General features: G+C 36.8%; 1 protein-coding gene across 1 annotated transcript in view; it reads right to left on the reverse strand.

The window, feature by feature from the left end:
• The window catches only part of CZH9orf3 (chromosome Z C9orf3 homolog), a 202,202-nt gene that overhangs the window by 109,834 nt on the left and 76,119 nt on the right, over nt 1-16,249 (reverse strand). The window contains exons 6-9 of the mRNA XM_026866039.1: nt 12,666-12,855; nt 10,911-11,017; nt 5,741-5,843; nt 5,514-5,621 (exon numbers count right to left, since the gene is read on the reverse strand). Of these exons, the coding sequence (XP_026721840.1) occupies nt 5,514-5,621; nt 5,741-5,843; nt 10,911-11,017; nt 12,666-12,855 (508 nt within the window). The remainder of the gene's footprint in view (nt 1-5,513; nt 5,622-5,740; nt 5,844-10,910; nt 11,018-12,665; nt 12,856-16,249) is intronic.

Raw genomic sequence — 16,249 nt, forward strand, 5'->3', positions numbered from 1 at the left:
TTGTTGAAGACTGATGATTTGCACAGGCACAATAATAATCATGTTCACAGGCCTCTCTGTACCTCTTCTGCACCACTTTTGTTTAACAAAATCAGAGACATGTTGAAATTCTTCTCTTGGGGTTTTGGTAACAAGCCCAGAATGCCCCTCTAAAGATGAACACTTACTCTTGGTAGGAAGTTGGACTCCCCAACTATATGTCCTATTAGCAGGCATCAATCATTAGTCAGACTGTTTAACAGCTTAAGCCCCAGGCAGAGACACTGACTAGCTCCAGTCAAAAGTAGAATTTGTTGCCCATTTACCCCATGCCATTGAACTGCATTCAGATCACTAGCAATTCCCTAAAGAAAAATGACCAACTACTGTGGCAAACAAGGGATATGGGGATCTGTCAAGGATTTCTGGTAAATCTTCCTGTGGATATTTAAGGTGATATCAGTCTCCTGGATGGCCCTTCCTCATCATTTCTCTGACTGGAGTTATTGTCCCTGCCTGAGTCACTCAAATTCACAGTCCAGTGCTTTCACACAAACCTGTCTTAGTAAACCGTCTGTACTAATGAGACTGAATTTGTCCTCTCAGGTACATCATGAATAACTAAGACAAGTAAGTCTTAAATGACCCCAGCTATATTAGCAAACGGGTTTCTGTCAGAGCCCCAGATCATTCACAACAAACATCTTTGTACCCATCAGAACACCTCAGAACAGGTAAGTCCATTCATGGACCAGATCAGCTGGAAAAAGTATTTTGACTGTCACTTAGTTCACTGAACTGAACTGGCATTACTCCTTACCGTATTGATGGGCAGGTTCAAACTAGATCCCAGGCAGGGAAGTGAAAGCATGCAGCTTGAACATGCCTTCTAACACTTTGACACCAGAGGCTATGTTGTTTCAAACTCGATTGAAATGTTTTATTTTCTTCTGAAGTTACTCAAATTGTCACTGCCCACTAAAAATACTATACTACTGCCTAAAATTTCAAATTAAACACAGATGATGCCTTTTATTTTACAAGTATAAACATGTAAGAACACACATATGTACCTAAGGAAAAGATGAGAAACTAGATCTGTTATGTATCGATGGTTCTGCATAGAGCCCTCAATTGTTCTTTGGACCTCTCTAAGACTACCCAGCAGAAAATCATGTTAAGATGCACTTGACTCTGATTATTTAAAATGTATCTCACTAAATCAAACAAAAGCTGGAGCTGTAATTCAGCACTAATAAAACTCACATGCTTTGGGAGTGCTCCCTTGTCAGTTTGTTCTGGTCAAAATTAAATAATTTCTCACTTCTCTTTTCTCCTATCAAATGATATTGAGTAACAAGCTATTATGTAATTTTAACCTTAAAAGATGCTAAATGAAAGCTAAGCAAACAAAAACTTTAGGTTAGGAGTGAGAGACTACAGTAACAAGTGGAAATGCAATAAGATACTGCACAGCTGAATATTAAGGCTCAAGACTTAGTAAGTTCAGCAGCTATGGGAAGGGATTGTGTAAAAATCCAAAACATTTTCAGATATGAGTCACATCCCTGACAGAAGACAATTAATGTGTAAAACTTACTGCTTCTTTTAAGATATTTATATTAGCGATACATTATAACAAAAGATACTCTTTTTATACAATGGTACTGTAGGACATTAAAATGTGTGACACATTAACTGAATTACTTATCTGTATTATACATGATTATAAAATATCTGGGCTCCTCTTAGCTTCGCTACTCTGCTTGTTTCTCCAGTTCCATTTCTAACCCTACTTCATTCTGATCTCTGTCCTTTGTCCTTTAAAATACAGTTTATCTTATATCATTATGAAAAAAGTATACCAGAAAAAAAAGAAAACTCTCACCAGAAAAATCTTGCCTTATACCACGTTAATGACTTCTACTAATCTAGTCTTTATTATACTTTAGCACATTATTTTATATGTTCCTTCTTTCAAGATATTTGTACTGAAATAGAAATATGGGCTAAATCTAGTCAGATTTTTATAAGCAAACACAATGGGTTCTCAAAATGTCCAGTGTAATCAACTGATCTATACATTAATCAATTATCACGTACATAAGCATTTTAAACACAGTTAATCTCAGGTTATCATGTCTGACCTAATGAAGCAGTCTTTATTTATTGCCTTACACTTGTTAAAGCTTTAAAAGTTGAACAAAAAGAAAAGCATGCTGAATGGTAAATAAAGTGCCTATGAAAAACAAACAAAACACCAAGCAGCAGCTTCATATGAGAGCAACACATTCTAAATAAATGAGGCAAAGGTCTCCAGAAATTAAAAAAAAAAAAAAGGACTGTGATCATGTAGTAGTTTGTTTCAGAATTCATACATATAAGGAAAGTGAATGAAGACTCTATAGTGCACAGCAGTAGGAGTATGTTCATTTGTGCAAGTATTGGAACAGAAAACTAACTCAATCTGTGTAAATCAGACCCATCTATTTCTTTTTTCCAAACACATGAGGATGTAGAAAGCAAAGACCCCTGTTGCAGAGGCTGCTGTGGATGGGACAGCACCAGAGTCCACACCATGCCCCACTGATGACAACAGTTGTTCACTCAAGCTCTCAATCTCACAGGTCATTAAAGCATGGAACAGCTGGGGCCAAACTGCAGACACAAATTTTTCATTAAACTTGTACCTAAATAAAAGATTCTAGAGGTTGAAACATCAAAATACATGCACACTGCATGCTTATACTTCCAATTCTAGTCACAAGAGTTCTACAAGCAAATAGTTGAATGGCAATTTGTGTGTGCAGACACCAATTTTATGAAGTGATGATAATGGTATGTGCCCATGTAAACTGGGTGTGCAGGAACATGATATAGATACATACACAGTGGGCTTGGATCCATACATCTGACTTTAAAACTTTTAAGAATAGAATAAATTATTATTTTTTTTTGAAGCACTGCCTCCTTGACTGTCATTTTACCATAGCAAATTACAACTGTTGGATGAACATTACAGACCCTAGGTTATTATTATAGCAGACAAATACATGAAAATTAAAGTCTGCAAGCAATTCGAATTCCCAAGGTACTCCTGTTTCAATATCAAACTTTAACTTTTTTTATAGCAGACAGAAATACAGCTTTAACTGTGTTAGGAATATCAGCAATTTGCAGTCCTTTCTATTTAGTCAGTAATACTTCGTTTATTATTTAAAAAGTTCATTCAAAGCAGTTAGTAAGTGAATTCCCTCACAAAAAGAAAAATGGAATTTTTTTTAATCCTTCTCAAAGATTCCAGACTTGCTTTACTCGTCTGTCACAACTTGACTAAAATAAACAAAAACTACTATTAAAAACATACTGAGCACGCAATCAAAAAGAAGGAAAAAGGCAAACTGATTAATGTTTCACATCTGAAGTCATTTCCTTGCACCTGCAGCTCTCATCTAGGCAAAAATACTACAAACACCACTGAAAACAAGACTAGTATTCAGAACATGGGCAATTATTTTCACTGTTTTTACTCTCCCTTGTCCCCACAATTCCTAAAGCTGGGAACTTCTACAATTATTTTGGACAAGGTGAAAGTACAACACTATGATATTTAAACTTACCATTTGGACCATTATTTATGTTTTTAGACCTCTATTTCATTTAAACACTGAAAGCATGTTTGTTCAAGAAGGAACTCAAATAACTTTGTACTAACTAGACTTCATTGCTTCTTCATTTGCAAGTCCTGCTGTGATTGCTTGCTTACCTATACCAGACATAAAATATTTAAGATTTCTTACAAAGAAAGTGAATGTATTTACAATTGGATGTAGCCCTATCCCCTCTGCATTTTTAACATAGTGACCAAACAATAGGATGATGTTAAAATTCTCTTCCCAGCAACTGCAACAGGAGCTGGATTTAGGCTGCTGTGAAACAAGGTAAAAGCACAAAAAGCACACAATAAAAGTTTATATAGTATACAGATCTTTCTCCACCAAATCAAGTATCTTCAAATGAAGGGAAGTGTCTTTGTTTTACCTACATTAAGCACATAGCTATGGACATATTGCAAATATTCAAAAAAAAAGCAGCGTAAGAAATCTGAAATAAAAGCATCACTCTTGCTTTAATAATTAAGAACACCAAACAATTTTATCCAGTACCAGAATGGTTGTTTCTGTGTGCAGAAACAACATATAGTATTTCATCTTATAAGACTGGTGTTAGGTAAGCTACAAATTGACATTTCATAGAAGAATGCTGGACAAGGGAAGACTCTAGTAGGTGGGTAGTTCAATTGCAGTGCAATCTAGCTACCGTGACTAACAGTATGATGTGCTGGGATGTTTTGCAGCATTTAAGCAGTCTACTGACACACCTCATCTCACATCAACCAGGAGCAACAAGCTAACTTTTTCCTCACCAAAATGTGAGCACCTTTCTTACCACCAGGGTAAAACGCTTGGTCTGCTTCTTGGTTTTAGCAGTTTCCTGATTTATGTAATTATCAAAAAGTTTCCAGCTGTGTAATAGTGAAGCATCATATTTATGATTTTGGACACCACAGTGTAGACAAGGCTCATAGTCACTGGTATTTTCCACAATATGCCAAACATAACTTCTCGGGGTTTCAGTAATATGGTACAGAAAACAACTGCATCAGTGGAAAGAAACATTAACCCCCTTAACACCCAAAGCATTCTTTCACAGGGCAGAGCTGCTGCAGTAGAGCTACTATGCCTAACTTCTGGGTGACTTGATATATAAAAGAATCTACAGGTCTGTGAGCTATATGTAAGATACATGGGCATGCCCGTAAGAGTGAGATTCAGAACAGCAAGTACATGAGCAAAGAAACACCATGGCTGGAATAAACAGGAAAGTGTTAGATCCCATTCCCTCAAAATCAAAGGCCCTTACTCTGAGTTGTAAGGAGACAGTCTATAGAAAGAAAGAAGCAGCACATCTTAAACATCCCTTGTAGATTAATACTTCAGTGACCGAATGCTTTAGAAAGCATGAGAGTATGGACCATGATGAGGAAACCTATACAGAGGCTGTAATACATAATTATGCATGCACTGTTACAATTTATAGAAGTTTTTGGTTACATTACTACTTTGTGTTTCTTCTCTATCAGAAACAGAGAGGTATAATGGAAAGGACTGACTGATCACAACCAAAACTCATGAGCTAAAAGACTGCAGGAGACAATTCCAGTACAGTAAATGAACCTATCTTAAGAACATCGTCACCTATGACTATTGACTTCTCAGAGCATCAAGTTTAAAAACAAACAAAACCAAAACACCCCATTGTTTACATTATCAGATACTAACAGGTGTCTTATTTATGTATCACCCTGATAAAAAAAATGTTCTGCCCTCTAGCAGGTAGGAATTTCACCAACATTGCCAGGTTAGAATGACCTCTCTCTTTACCACAAGCAGAAGTGGTGATTTAGATAGTCAAACAGAAAGTTTAGGTCATTTGTTTTTTCAGAAAATAAGGAACAATCCCAAGCACAGTACCTGAGAAAGGACAAGCTGCCCATGGAACTTATGGACAAATTTTCGTAAAGATGCAAGGTATGAAGCCTCTCCTGTTGTCCTTGCCAGAGACCGCAAAAGGAAATAACCCTGCCGGAAATTAAGCCAGAAACAAATAGGATGCTATGAATTTGCTGATGTTTAGAATAAAGAATTATTTATCATATTAATACAGCAATTTCAATAAAAAATCAGTTGACAATGCTCACCTTCAAATAGTGAACCTGCATGAAGATTTTTTCTGCTTTAAGACCATGTTTGACAACAGATGCTCCAGACTCACTCAATTCTCCTGTGCTCTCCTTTTTGGGCCTAAAATGTTAACACACTAATTAAGTCTTGGATAAGTAAGTAAAGAATTCATACATTACACATTCTCATAGTTGAAAGCATAATGAATGGCATAGTAATATTAGACACCTGTGACTAGCTCAGTCTTTTTCTTTACCCTAAGTAATTAACTTGGCTTGGACAGAGAAACAAATTAATTTCATCCTTGTAATGCAATTTTGTACATAGCTGACCAGACAGCTGGGGTGCAGCTGAAAGGCATCACTAACTTGGTGTACTTTTTCCACTGCCAGCATGACATAGGTTGCATGCCATTCTAAGGTGAAGACACAGTATGAACAAAGAGAAACAAACAAAAGACAACCTTTTCTTGGGAAAGGAATATTGAAATAATTACGTTCAACTAGAGATTTCTCTTATACACGAATATTTGCTTAAGAGCTTACATGACTATACACTTGCAAGAATAACCTCTTTCATCTGCATGCAATACAGTGCAGAATAAATAATGTTCTGTTTTTCATTTTGCTGTTTGGGGTTGCAAGAAATATAGTCAAAGTTTTAAATCAGGAAGTCTTACACACACAGGTTTGGGGTTTACAGACAATAATGTCTGGAACAAACCTACTTCATTGCCTGATTTTAAAATACAGCATCTGGTATACCACAAATCTACATCAGTAAGGTGTGGAGAACTCCTCTATGCTCTTGTGAGCACAGAGTAAAAACTAAAGAGAAGCTATACTAACATTTTTTCTTCGTTTGTATGCATTGCCTCCACAGGCATAGTATATAAGAGCCCTCTAGCTTTTTTTCTTCCATCCAGAAAACATCTCAACTAACAGTGGTCTGAGAACAGATGTCTGGTTTAGAAGCCTAACCTTGTGAAACAACCTCTCCAATTCTAGGCATGGATTTTGAAACAGCCAGTCTTGGTAACCAAACATCTTTCTCTCCACTTCTACAGAACAGGGACAACATAGGCCACATCAGCGCAGTATTCCTCAAACCACATCACTGTTATGCTTCTCATGAGCCAATACCTGTGATCAAATTACCTTCCTATCTATGTTTGCTTTGAAGAAAACATCTGTTCCTCTTTTGTATCTATGCATTGGTTTATCAGAGTTTTGTCCAGAGTGCTAAGCTTTTTTTTCTTCACACTTCGTGTGCTATATTTAGGACCTGTGCATGTGAAATCCACACAATAAAATCTTCTTAAAATAGAACTTTTTGAGATAAAATAGAAAAACAAATGCAGATTTGATTTTACACTGTTCCCAACACAGTCCTTTACCGTGCTATGGTTCATATTTCCTTTCAAGAAAGATTTTCCTTCAGCATTGAAACACCAGTTCAAGACAATGTAATCATTGCAGACCCACTGTAGGAAAGCAGAGGTCCACCTATTTCCATTCTGGATCAGTCTCCTGGAAGTAAGGCCTGCTGCCATTCCAAATGCAACTTTTCATTGTTTTCTGCACATATAAAAAGCCAAAACTGCTTCATTTATCTCGTAATAAATAGCCCAGTTTATAGACTTTGTAAAATGGAGTTTGAGCACAGGCTACACACTAAACTGACATACCTCCCATAATCACAATTATTCTAAATTAGGCAACCATACATCCTTCCTTCCTCCTCCAACTTTGTGCCTTTGTAGATCCTAGTAGGTGACCAGAAAGCAATATCACATCTGGACGATGGTACTGAGGAAATTCCTTCTGCAAAGGATGTATATATATCCCTGATAATGTCTGCAAAAAGAGTGTAAATATCCAGAAAGTTACCCTGTCCTCTGCTGTCAGTACATTACTTTAAAGCAATGCTTAATATATTTACAACACATTGAAGGTAGAGAGACTGAAAGTTTGTTACTCTGACCTACAAAACCTGGCATTTAACCTAATAGATGAAGCTAGGCATAATGCTAAATGCAAGTTGATTTAAGGTGTTCAAACTGCTACCTGGCACATTTCAGATACTGGCAAATTTCTGAAGGAAGCAAAAGATACTGCCTTTTTTTTTCCTGGGTGGAGAGTACACTGTACAACATAAAAGGACAATTCACCAGGAAGTCCTTGGTAATTAAATGCTCTTGTGTGCTTAAGTAACCATGAAAACCTATGAAGAGACCATCTGAAAGGCACATTTCCTATCAGTGTGATAGAATAAAACTCTTTAAAAACCTACAGAGCAGTCAGAGAGCATTGCTTTAAGATGGAAATGGACTTGACTCAAGTCAGAGATAAATTTGGAGTTGAATATCAACACTGATTTGTCTTAATGAAGAATCACAAGTTGGAGTTCAGTCATAAGCACCAGGACATGAAACAACCTCAGCACCAGCTTTATTCCACAGAAAGAAATGGACTTCTCTAATGTTCTTTGCTTTTCTAACATGAGAGACTGCATGATAGTGCTGGTGTTGATGCTTGCTAGCAGAATGAGTGCCAGGACATATTTCACAGGTGCTTTTATCCATGAAGGTTTGCTTCAAACTGAGAAAATACACAGGATTCCATCTGAAATCTTAGCTTGCATAAGCACTACAGTGCCTCAAATTCCTTCTTCAATACTAAGATTTGCTGGTACTGTCTTTTAGAACTGCTGCCTTCCAAAAAGACATTTACCTATTTCTTTCATACCTGACTTTATCTTTCTGCAGGTAGCTTATGAGATGCTACCATAACATAATATCAAATATCCATAACATGAAGAGACATCATACTGATGATCAGTTTGATCAGCTTGCTGAGTGGCTTTCACCTAGTCTGAACAGGTATTCATTTGATGGATCAAAACTTAATAGGATCAGCTAACAAGTTTTGGGCAGGATTTTCCTGCTGTCAGGAGAAAGCACAGAAAATCATATGATTGCCCAGCAAGGAACAAAAAGTAATTGAAGAATAAGCTTATGATTGGGAAGAGTGGGTTGGCTCATTTTTTTCTTCCTGACATAACTGGCAAGAAATAACAAGCAGTTATCATTTACTTCTAATATCCTTCTATAAAAAGACAAGCTTGAACGAGCACAGGCCTCAGTACAGACTCAAAACCCAGTGCAATGCCAAGACTGACATTTTCTCTCTTACATACCGAGTCTAGAAAGCACATGGACATGCTTTCAGAAGGAAGAAAAGTAAAAAGTAAACACACAAAGAGAGAACCTATTCAAGTCCATGACACAAAAATAGTAGAGAATATTTATATCTGACTGAAACTAGTGGAAAAATCCTTAAATGCAACCACAGGAAACTAGAGACATCAGAAGAAGAGTTTGCCAGAATCCCAAGCAGGCATCATGTTCCTTTCCTGAAGTGTATACTAGAGGCATATTTTTCAAGTGAGAAATGATTTGTCATTCTTTTGCATTAGCATTGAGAATACTACTATGCAAAAGCATGCTTATTACAGAGATTTATGTCTACTAACTGTGGAAGTCAGAAAGATTAAGTTCCAATTACAAGATGTATCAATCATTCCTGAGTTTCAAACTACAAAAAGATAAAAAAATACACATTTTATTAAAAGTAACAACTACATAATTAACACAAAAGATGACAAATGTTATTCCATAGTGTTTAAACGGAAAACATATATCCAGGTAAGCCTCATATGACAAGAGCTAATGTTCCTAAAAATAGTGTATTTTAACACAAACAAAACTCCCAGCAATCTATCAGTATTGTGTTGGCAGTAGCTGTATGACAGCTAGCGATAAAGCTTGCTTTTGTATTTATACCTGTCATCAGATTGCATGCTTGCAAATGTGTAACTTCACTGGCTCTGCTTACGTGTAGGATAGAAAATTCATCAATAAAGTAAAACAGATCAAAGAAAGACTACAGTTATGCAGTTGGTGACATTCTTTTCAGATTACACGAAGCCACAGAGGAATTCCTGCATTGGTGAACAGTATCTAGTGCTCAAATATAAAAACATTTTAGATCCTACTGGGAAAGCACAAAAAAGGAAGACGTCAAAATGAATGGATAGCAACGGGAAAGCACAAAAAAGGAAGACGTCAAAATGAATGGATAGCAACAGTCTTCCAAAAACATTTAAAAGATTATTATATAGAAGATAAGGATCAATTTGTTCTTTGCTTCCACTTGGTGAAACAAATGAAGTATCTATATTTGAAATAAATGATATTTCAACTGTGCCTCAGGAAGCATTTTAACTAAAACAGCTTATCTAGGTACCATGAAACATTTTTAACTGGAGGTTTCTAAGAATATGTTAGTAAAAACTTGCTTAAAATGGTCTGTGTATACTGCCTGTGTTTCAGGATAGGAGTATGGTCTACATAATTTCTTGAAATCTGTCCCAGTACTTCTGTGATTTAGTCAATGCAAGGATAATTTGAGCTAGGATTAATAAACTTGTTTTTCTTGGTCAAAAACTGTGGGGAGACAAGCATTGGAGATGTTAGGTAGCCACTCAAGGTAAAAGGCTATGGCAAATTCCCAAGACACCAGAATAGCCCAAATTATTAATCATTAGCAAAGCAAGAATCTTTTTCTGACCTAATGTCTTCAGCTATGTATAAGAAGCCCTGAGCCTAGCATCTGATACCTAAAGACCGAAATCTTGTTTAAATAGCACTGTTAGTAATTTCTAAAGAGAAAGTAGATTAATACAGTTCATTGTGCTTCTTCCCTTGTTTTTTTTAAAGCTTCATTCAGATTGGCAGTTAGATACCATACTCCTGTATGTGCTTGTCTTCAGCCATGGAAAATGAATCTGTTACGGCTGCAAACAGTGAACTTTGTTCAGGAAATGGACCTTTTTTTTTTTCCCCTGAATAGAGGCTCTTCTAAACTGCTTAGAGACATTTTGTATCAAACTAAATCCCATGGTTCTTGAATGCTTCCTATAACAAAGAGAAGAGCAATTGCATTATACAGAAGATGACTAACCTAGTAAATTTAATTTTTCTTTTCTTTTTTCTTCAGAAGGAAATAAGGAAATGCAGTTGATTTAATTAAATGATTTGGATGTATATCCTTTGAAGGAAGAAAATAGCAGAAAACAGGAGAGAGAGAACATGCAAAACCAAAGATCACACTATCATATTGTTACCTTAAAATTTGCAGCTCTTCTTCAGAGTTCTGCACCTCGTCTCTGAGTCGACGCCAGCGAAGTAAAGCTTTCAATTCCTGCTGCGCTTTTACTTCATCATGTGACAGCTGCTTAGTATATAAAAAACACAGATTACTCTTTGCTCTTTCCCAACAGAGAGTAAGAATTATCAGAAAGAGAAGCTTGGTTTATTTCCCTTTAACCTGCAGAAGATGCAGGAAACAGTACCAATATCCATGATTTCAAAAGAACAAAAAACAAAAATAACAGTTGGTGATATGGGAGTTAGTAGTTGCACTAAGGAAAACAGAAACCTCACTGGACACATCAAATGAATAGTTGGTTAAATATTTCTACTTGAAGAGAGAGATGGTCATGCTGTTTTCCCTTTAGTGGCTGGCAATGTGAACTGAATGCACAGGACAGATACCTGGCATATCGAAATTGGCTGTATTTTTACTCTTCTCACCTTGAAAGCAAAGAGCTGTTTTGTGACCTGACTTCACTTCTCTTTCCTACAACTTCTGCAATACTTGTGAAAACTGTGTGTTGTACTTTTCCCCGTTTACATAATATTAAGAAAGATGCATGCTCATGAAAGAAATGCCAGGTTGTTATCTTAAAAATAAGAACTAATTTATGCTTCTCTATTATAAGAAAAGATGGGAGATGGGAGAAAGCAAAAGCAGCTAACGTTATCCTGCATTACACCCATATTTCAGTTGCCACTGGAATTACTGTCAGGCAGTATGGAATATACTCATAATCCTACAATTGTAGGAAAAGCTTTCAAGTGTCTCACAAAAGCATAGAATTAATGTGAACAGCTCACAGCAGAGGGGTGATGGTCAACATAAGGGCAGAAATGAGTTTTAGGACCAGAAGGGAAAAGAGAAGTATCTGGGCAGCCTTCTTCTCTTTCTTGTTCCAGAAACATGGTAAGTGGCAAAGAATTCTATTTTGTTTGTTACTCTAAATATGCCTGATACTTAACAAAAAAGAAGTCTTGGAAGAGTGTATGATGTCAATTCCAAGTCCCACCTGCTCATCCACACATGGAACTCTGCACAAGCACAGTAAGAAATGGATAACACACAAAGTGCTTGAAGTAGCAGAGGTACAACAAAACTAAGAATTGGATCAGAAAACCCTTTACTTGCTGACATGCAATTTATGAACTTTTCATTTTAAGGCAGACCATGATTTATAAGCCTCTGACATGAGGGTAGCTCTTACTGAGCAGTGTAAGACAAGAAAAACTCTACGTGCTGGTGCTATCTTCATCAGCTTCCATTTTGGTTTGAGGTATACTTCTTGGCTATCCACTGGAAAAACCCGGAGCATTTTCATTAGGCACCTGAAATCTTACAGTATTCAGTAAGACTCTGCTGATTGTTCCAATTTCAGGAACACAATACAAGTGGTAAGAATGCAGAGCAACTCTTTGATAACTGAGTTTCAATAATTAAGTAGTACATTTGTGGGAAGGTAATCACTGACAAACAGATGTTTCCATTCTCATTGGCACTGACCTCTACCTCTGCAAAAATTAGTGTTCATTGTGGCTCAGGAAGGATTTTTCATGTTGGTTTGGTTTTGGGGTTTTTTTAATCAAGTTAGCATGCAAATTCCAACATTACTTTAAAAGACTTATTTTCATAATACAGGAGGTTTAATTTATATCTAATTCACCACAGGGTACAGAATCTAGATTTCCACATAATTCAACTGAGAAGTGATGCATCATCACCTTACCTGTTGTGCCTTAGCCCAAAATATATCTTCTAAAAAAGTGGCAAACCCTTCACTTAACCATTCTTCAGTCCAATCACAAGCACCAATAGCCAGTCCAAACCAAGCATGAGCAATTTCATGGCACAGGCGTGTTCCACAGAGATGGCCCCCTCCTGGTAATACACTCTGTGACAGGAAGATGATGTGTGGGCTGCATAATAGGAATGAATGACAAAATACATTGACTCATTATAACATGCATTGCCTGGTCATAATATATAGGCTTTATTAGCCTTGTCAGCCTCTTATTACTATATGCATGCTAGACCATGACTGATAGTTTATAGCTCGGGCATTTTCAGGAACTAGGTTATACTTTAATTGTTGGTTGGCTGAGAATCAAACTAAAATTCTGCCAAGCAGTTATGTATTCAACCATCAAGCAACTATTAGCTGTAAGAAGAAACTTAAACCAGAGTTTTGTATTTTTCGAATTATAAGATTGATTTATTTCAATAGAAGCATTTATATAAGCCAGGATAATAAAAGATGAGCAGATGTGAATATAGGCAGCAAGTATTTATCAGTTAAATGATCAAAGCTGGAAATTTTATAGGAAGCATTTTATAAAGAAAACAAATCACTATCCAAAAGCAACAGGAGTCATAGTAAAGCACATGCACTTCTTAAAACGTCAAACAAGCTAGAAGGATATCATCTGATTGTAAGAGCTGATCATTTTTGCAGATGCAGAGGAAGGAGAACATCCTTAACCACAAGCACAGAAGTGAGGAGGAGACTCAGTCACTAAATATCTGATTTTCACAACAGGGGAGGACAACCAAATCTCTATCTACTCTGTTCTGGACTCAAGTACTGTAAGAAGAAATTGGGGGGAAAAAAAATGGTTATGAATTATTGTTCTGCTATTGAAAACACTTAAGACTGAATGTCAAGTTACTGCAGTTCCTAATTCATGTTCTACTGTAAGGCAATTTCTGCTATGCTTATAGAAATTACAGACATAAACATCTCAAAAGTTACATATTTTTAAAAATTTGTACATCTAGGAAAGAAAGTAGCAGAATTAAGCCCTCTGACCAACATGCAAGGGATTAATGAAGCACAGTGCCACAGATTGGAGTAGCAAGGGCAGAAACCAAGAACACTATCTGCAGTATATTCCTGCACTAACCCTTGGCATCCATTTCAACTGTTTCCTCAAATCCTGCCAGTAGAAAGGAAACAAAGCACAATGGTAATACCTTCAAGACCACAGGTCTTTAAAAACTAAGTCTAGCCTTCCAAGGATGGGAGGGGAGCACATGGCCTTAGGACATTTCCAAGAGTCAAATATTATTCATCAGCATTCCAAAGAGCTTCCCCACCCATCCTACCCTTCTGTTGGAAATGTTAAAACACAGTTTTCTTGCAACCAGTTGAATATCTGGAACTGACACCGTAAAATAGGATACACAGTTAAATGGAAAAACACTCAACCATCTTATAAAAAAATGATAGTCATCCAGCAAAGCAAGTTAATACATTTCAATAGGTCAGCACTGTAAGAAGCAATGTAAAAAATTAAAGCACTAATAGGGGAATCAAGTCACAGAGAACAAAGCAAGAAAAAAACAGCAGCTCTCCAGATCTTCACCAAAAGCAGGAGGGATGGAGGGGAGGGAGGGAAAACGTGAGCACAGAAGCTGCAGAACATGATGAACCTTTTTTATAAAGCCACTGGTGAGAATAACCACAGCTCTGGGAGTACTACTTTGGTCAGTTGTAAGTAAATGACCCCTAACTGTAGCATGTGTATGGCACTACAAAGAAAAAACATGGAAATGGGCCAAGTAAATAACATTCCAGACATACTGCTGGCAGCATTTTGGCCATTTGGTTAAGCAAAAGAAATGTAACTTCAAGCCTTATAAACAGGCTCCCAGAATGGTTTGCATTTTAAGTCTACTGTAGGTAAATACACAATAAAGATTTTGTTTCTTGCTTTTTCCAATCTAATAACAGAAATGCCACATTTGGACAAACTTCCCTTTATGGAAGGATTACAAATCAATTCAGTGAGAAAAATGTATGAGTTAAGTTTTGACCAAAGAAAACAACTTCCCCCAAGGCCAATAATAAGATTATGTCCCGCAGCAGAACTTAGTCTGAGTACAGCCAGCAACTTCCTTTCCTGAGAACACCTCAACTGATTCTTTTTATTTTGTTTGCCCTTAGGAAGCAGCTATATCTCCAATTCAGAGCCTCATATAGCAAAAAATATCACTACAGAGCAGTGCAAAGTTCCCATTTATCTGAAGAGTAATTTATCAAAGACTGAACGTTTCTATAATATGTTCAGCATCTCTTAGAATCAAACTTTTCCCCAAACTATGTAGTTTAAAATACAGATAGATTCTCTATTTGCAATATGTCTGAATTCCAGAAACTCTGCTCTGCCCCTACTGATACCAACCTAATCTACATTTTTTTACATCATATAAGATGTGCAACGTTATTCATTGCACATCGTTACTATCAGTGTTGTTCCTAAACCACTCAATAATTCAAGAAAGTATCTATGTGAAAAATAAGATAATCAGAATGATGATTAAATTGCAATAGCCAAAAACTTTATTACCAGAATAGGAATTTGGTCCTCATTTCAATTACTAGGAACAAATTATAAGGCTTGATATCCATTGCTTTCACTGGAATGAAAAAGGGAAGAAATCCATTCATACACTGGGGATGGACAAAGGTGATTCATCTCGGCAATTACATCAAGAGCTCACGAAGTATGCACGGCTTATAAACGCCTCTAGCTAATGTCTCTTCAAGTCTGGCCCAGGTTTCTAAAGCAGGCCAGAACAGGCTAGCTGGATGTGGTGAGGAAGATGGGAAACCTCTCCCAGTTAAAAAAATTAAAACCTCACCAGACCTTCCCAGGAAGCTGGACGAGTTCCAAATGGCTCTTACAGAAAAAGTTAATGACTTATTTTCAACAAGTATACACTTGATTACACTTTTAAAGCAGAAGGTTATTATTCTGACCAGAATCACAATCTCAGATCTTTGTATCGTTTGACAGAACGAAGGAGCAACTTACCTCTCCCTGGTAAATTGCAGCTAAGGGAAGTCTCAAAACTGTAACTATGGTATGAACATATATGAAGGCAAAATTGAGCTCCAAAGGAGAAGAAATTTTTGGTGTGAAAGGCTGAAGGGGCCTAATGTTCCAATCATCTAAATCCACCCATGCAGATTTCTTAATAAATGGTCTCTTTAATAAATAAAAGGTTTCTGATGAGTGCTAGAGCTCTGAACAGTAATCTGACCAGTTGAGAGGCCAAATCTCTGAAAGCAATTTTGCAAAACTTTTTCGCCAGACATATGCAGGTGCCACTTTGCACACAGGCTGCAGCAGTGTGCTATCTTTGGCTGATCACACATAATCAGATGAGACACATAGCACAAATTCTAGCCAAATGTATGTGCAAGAACTTAAGTACACATTTAAGCTAGGAACACGAAGCTCATTTCTAACACTTGTTCCATTCCTTTTAAAGTAGAAGTCCTTCCCTCTTAACACACAGGGATTTGCA

The sequence above is a fragment of the Athene cunicularia genome, assembly GCF_003259725.1.
Source record: "Athene cunicularia isolate RWA chromosome Z unlocalized genomic scaffold, athCun1 chrZ_part2, whole genome shotgun sequence".
NCBI lineage: Eukaryota > Metazoa > Chordata > Aves > Strigiformes > Strigidae > Athene > Athene cunicularia.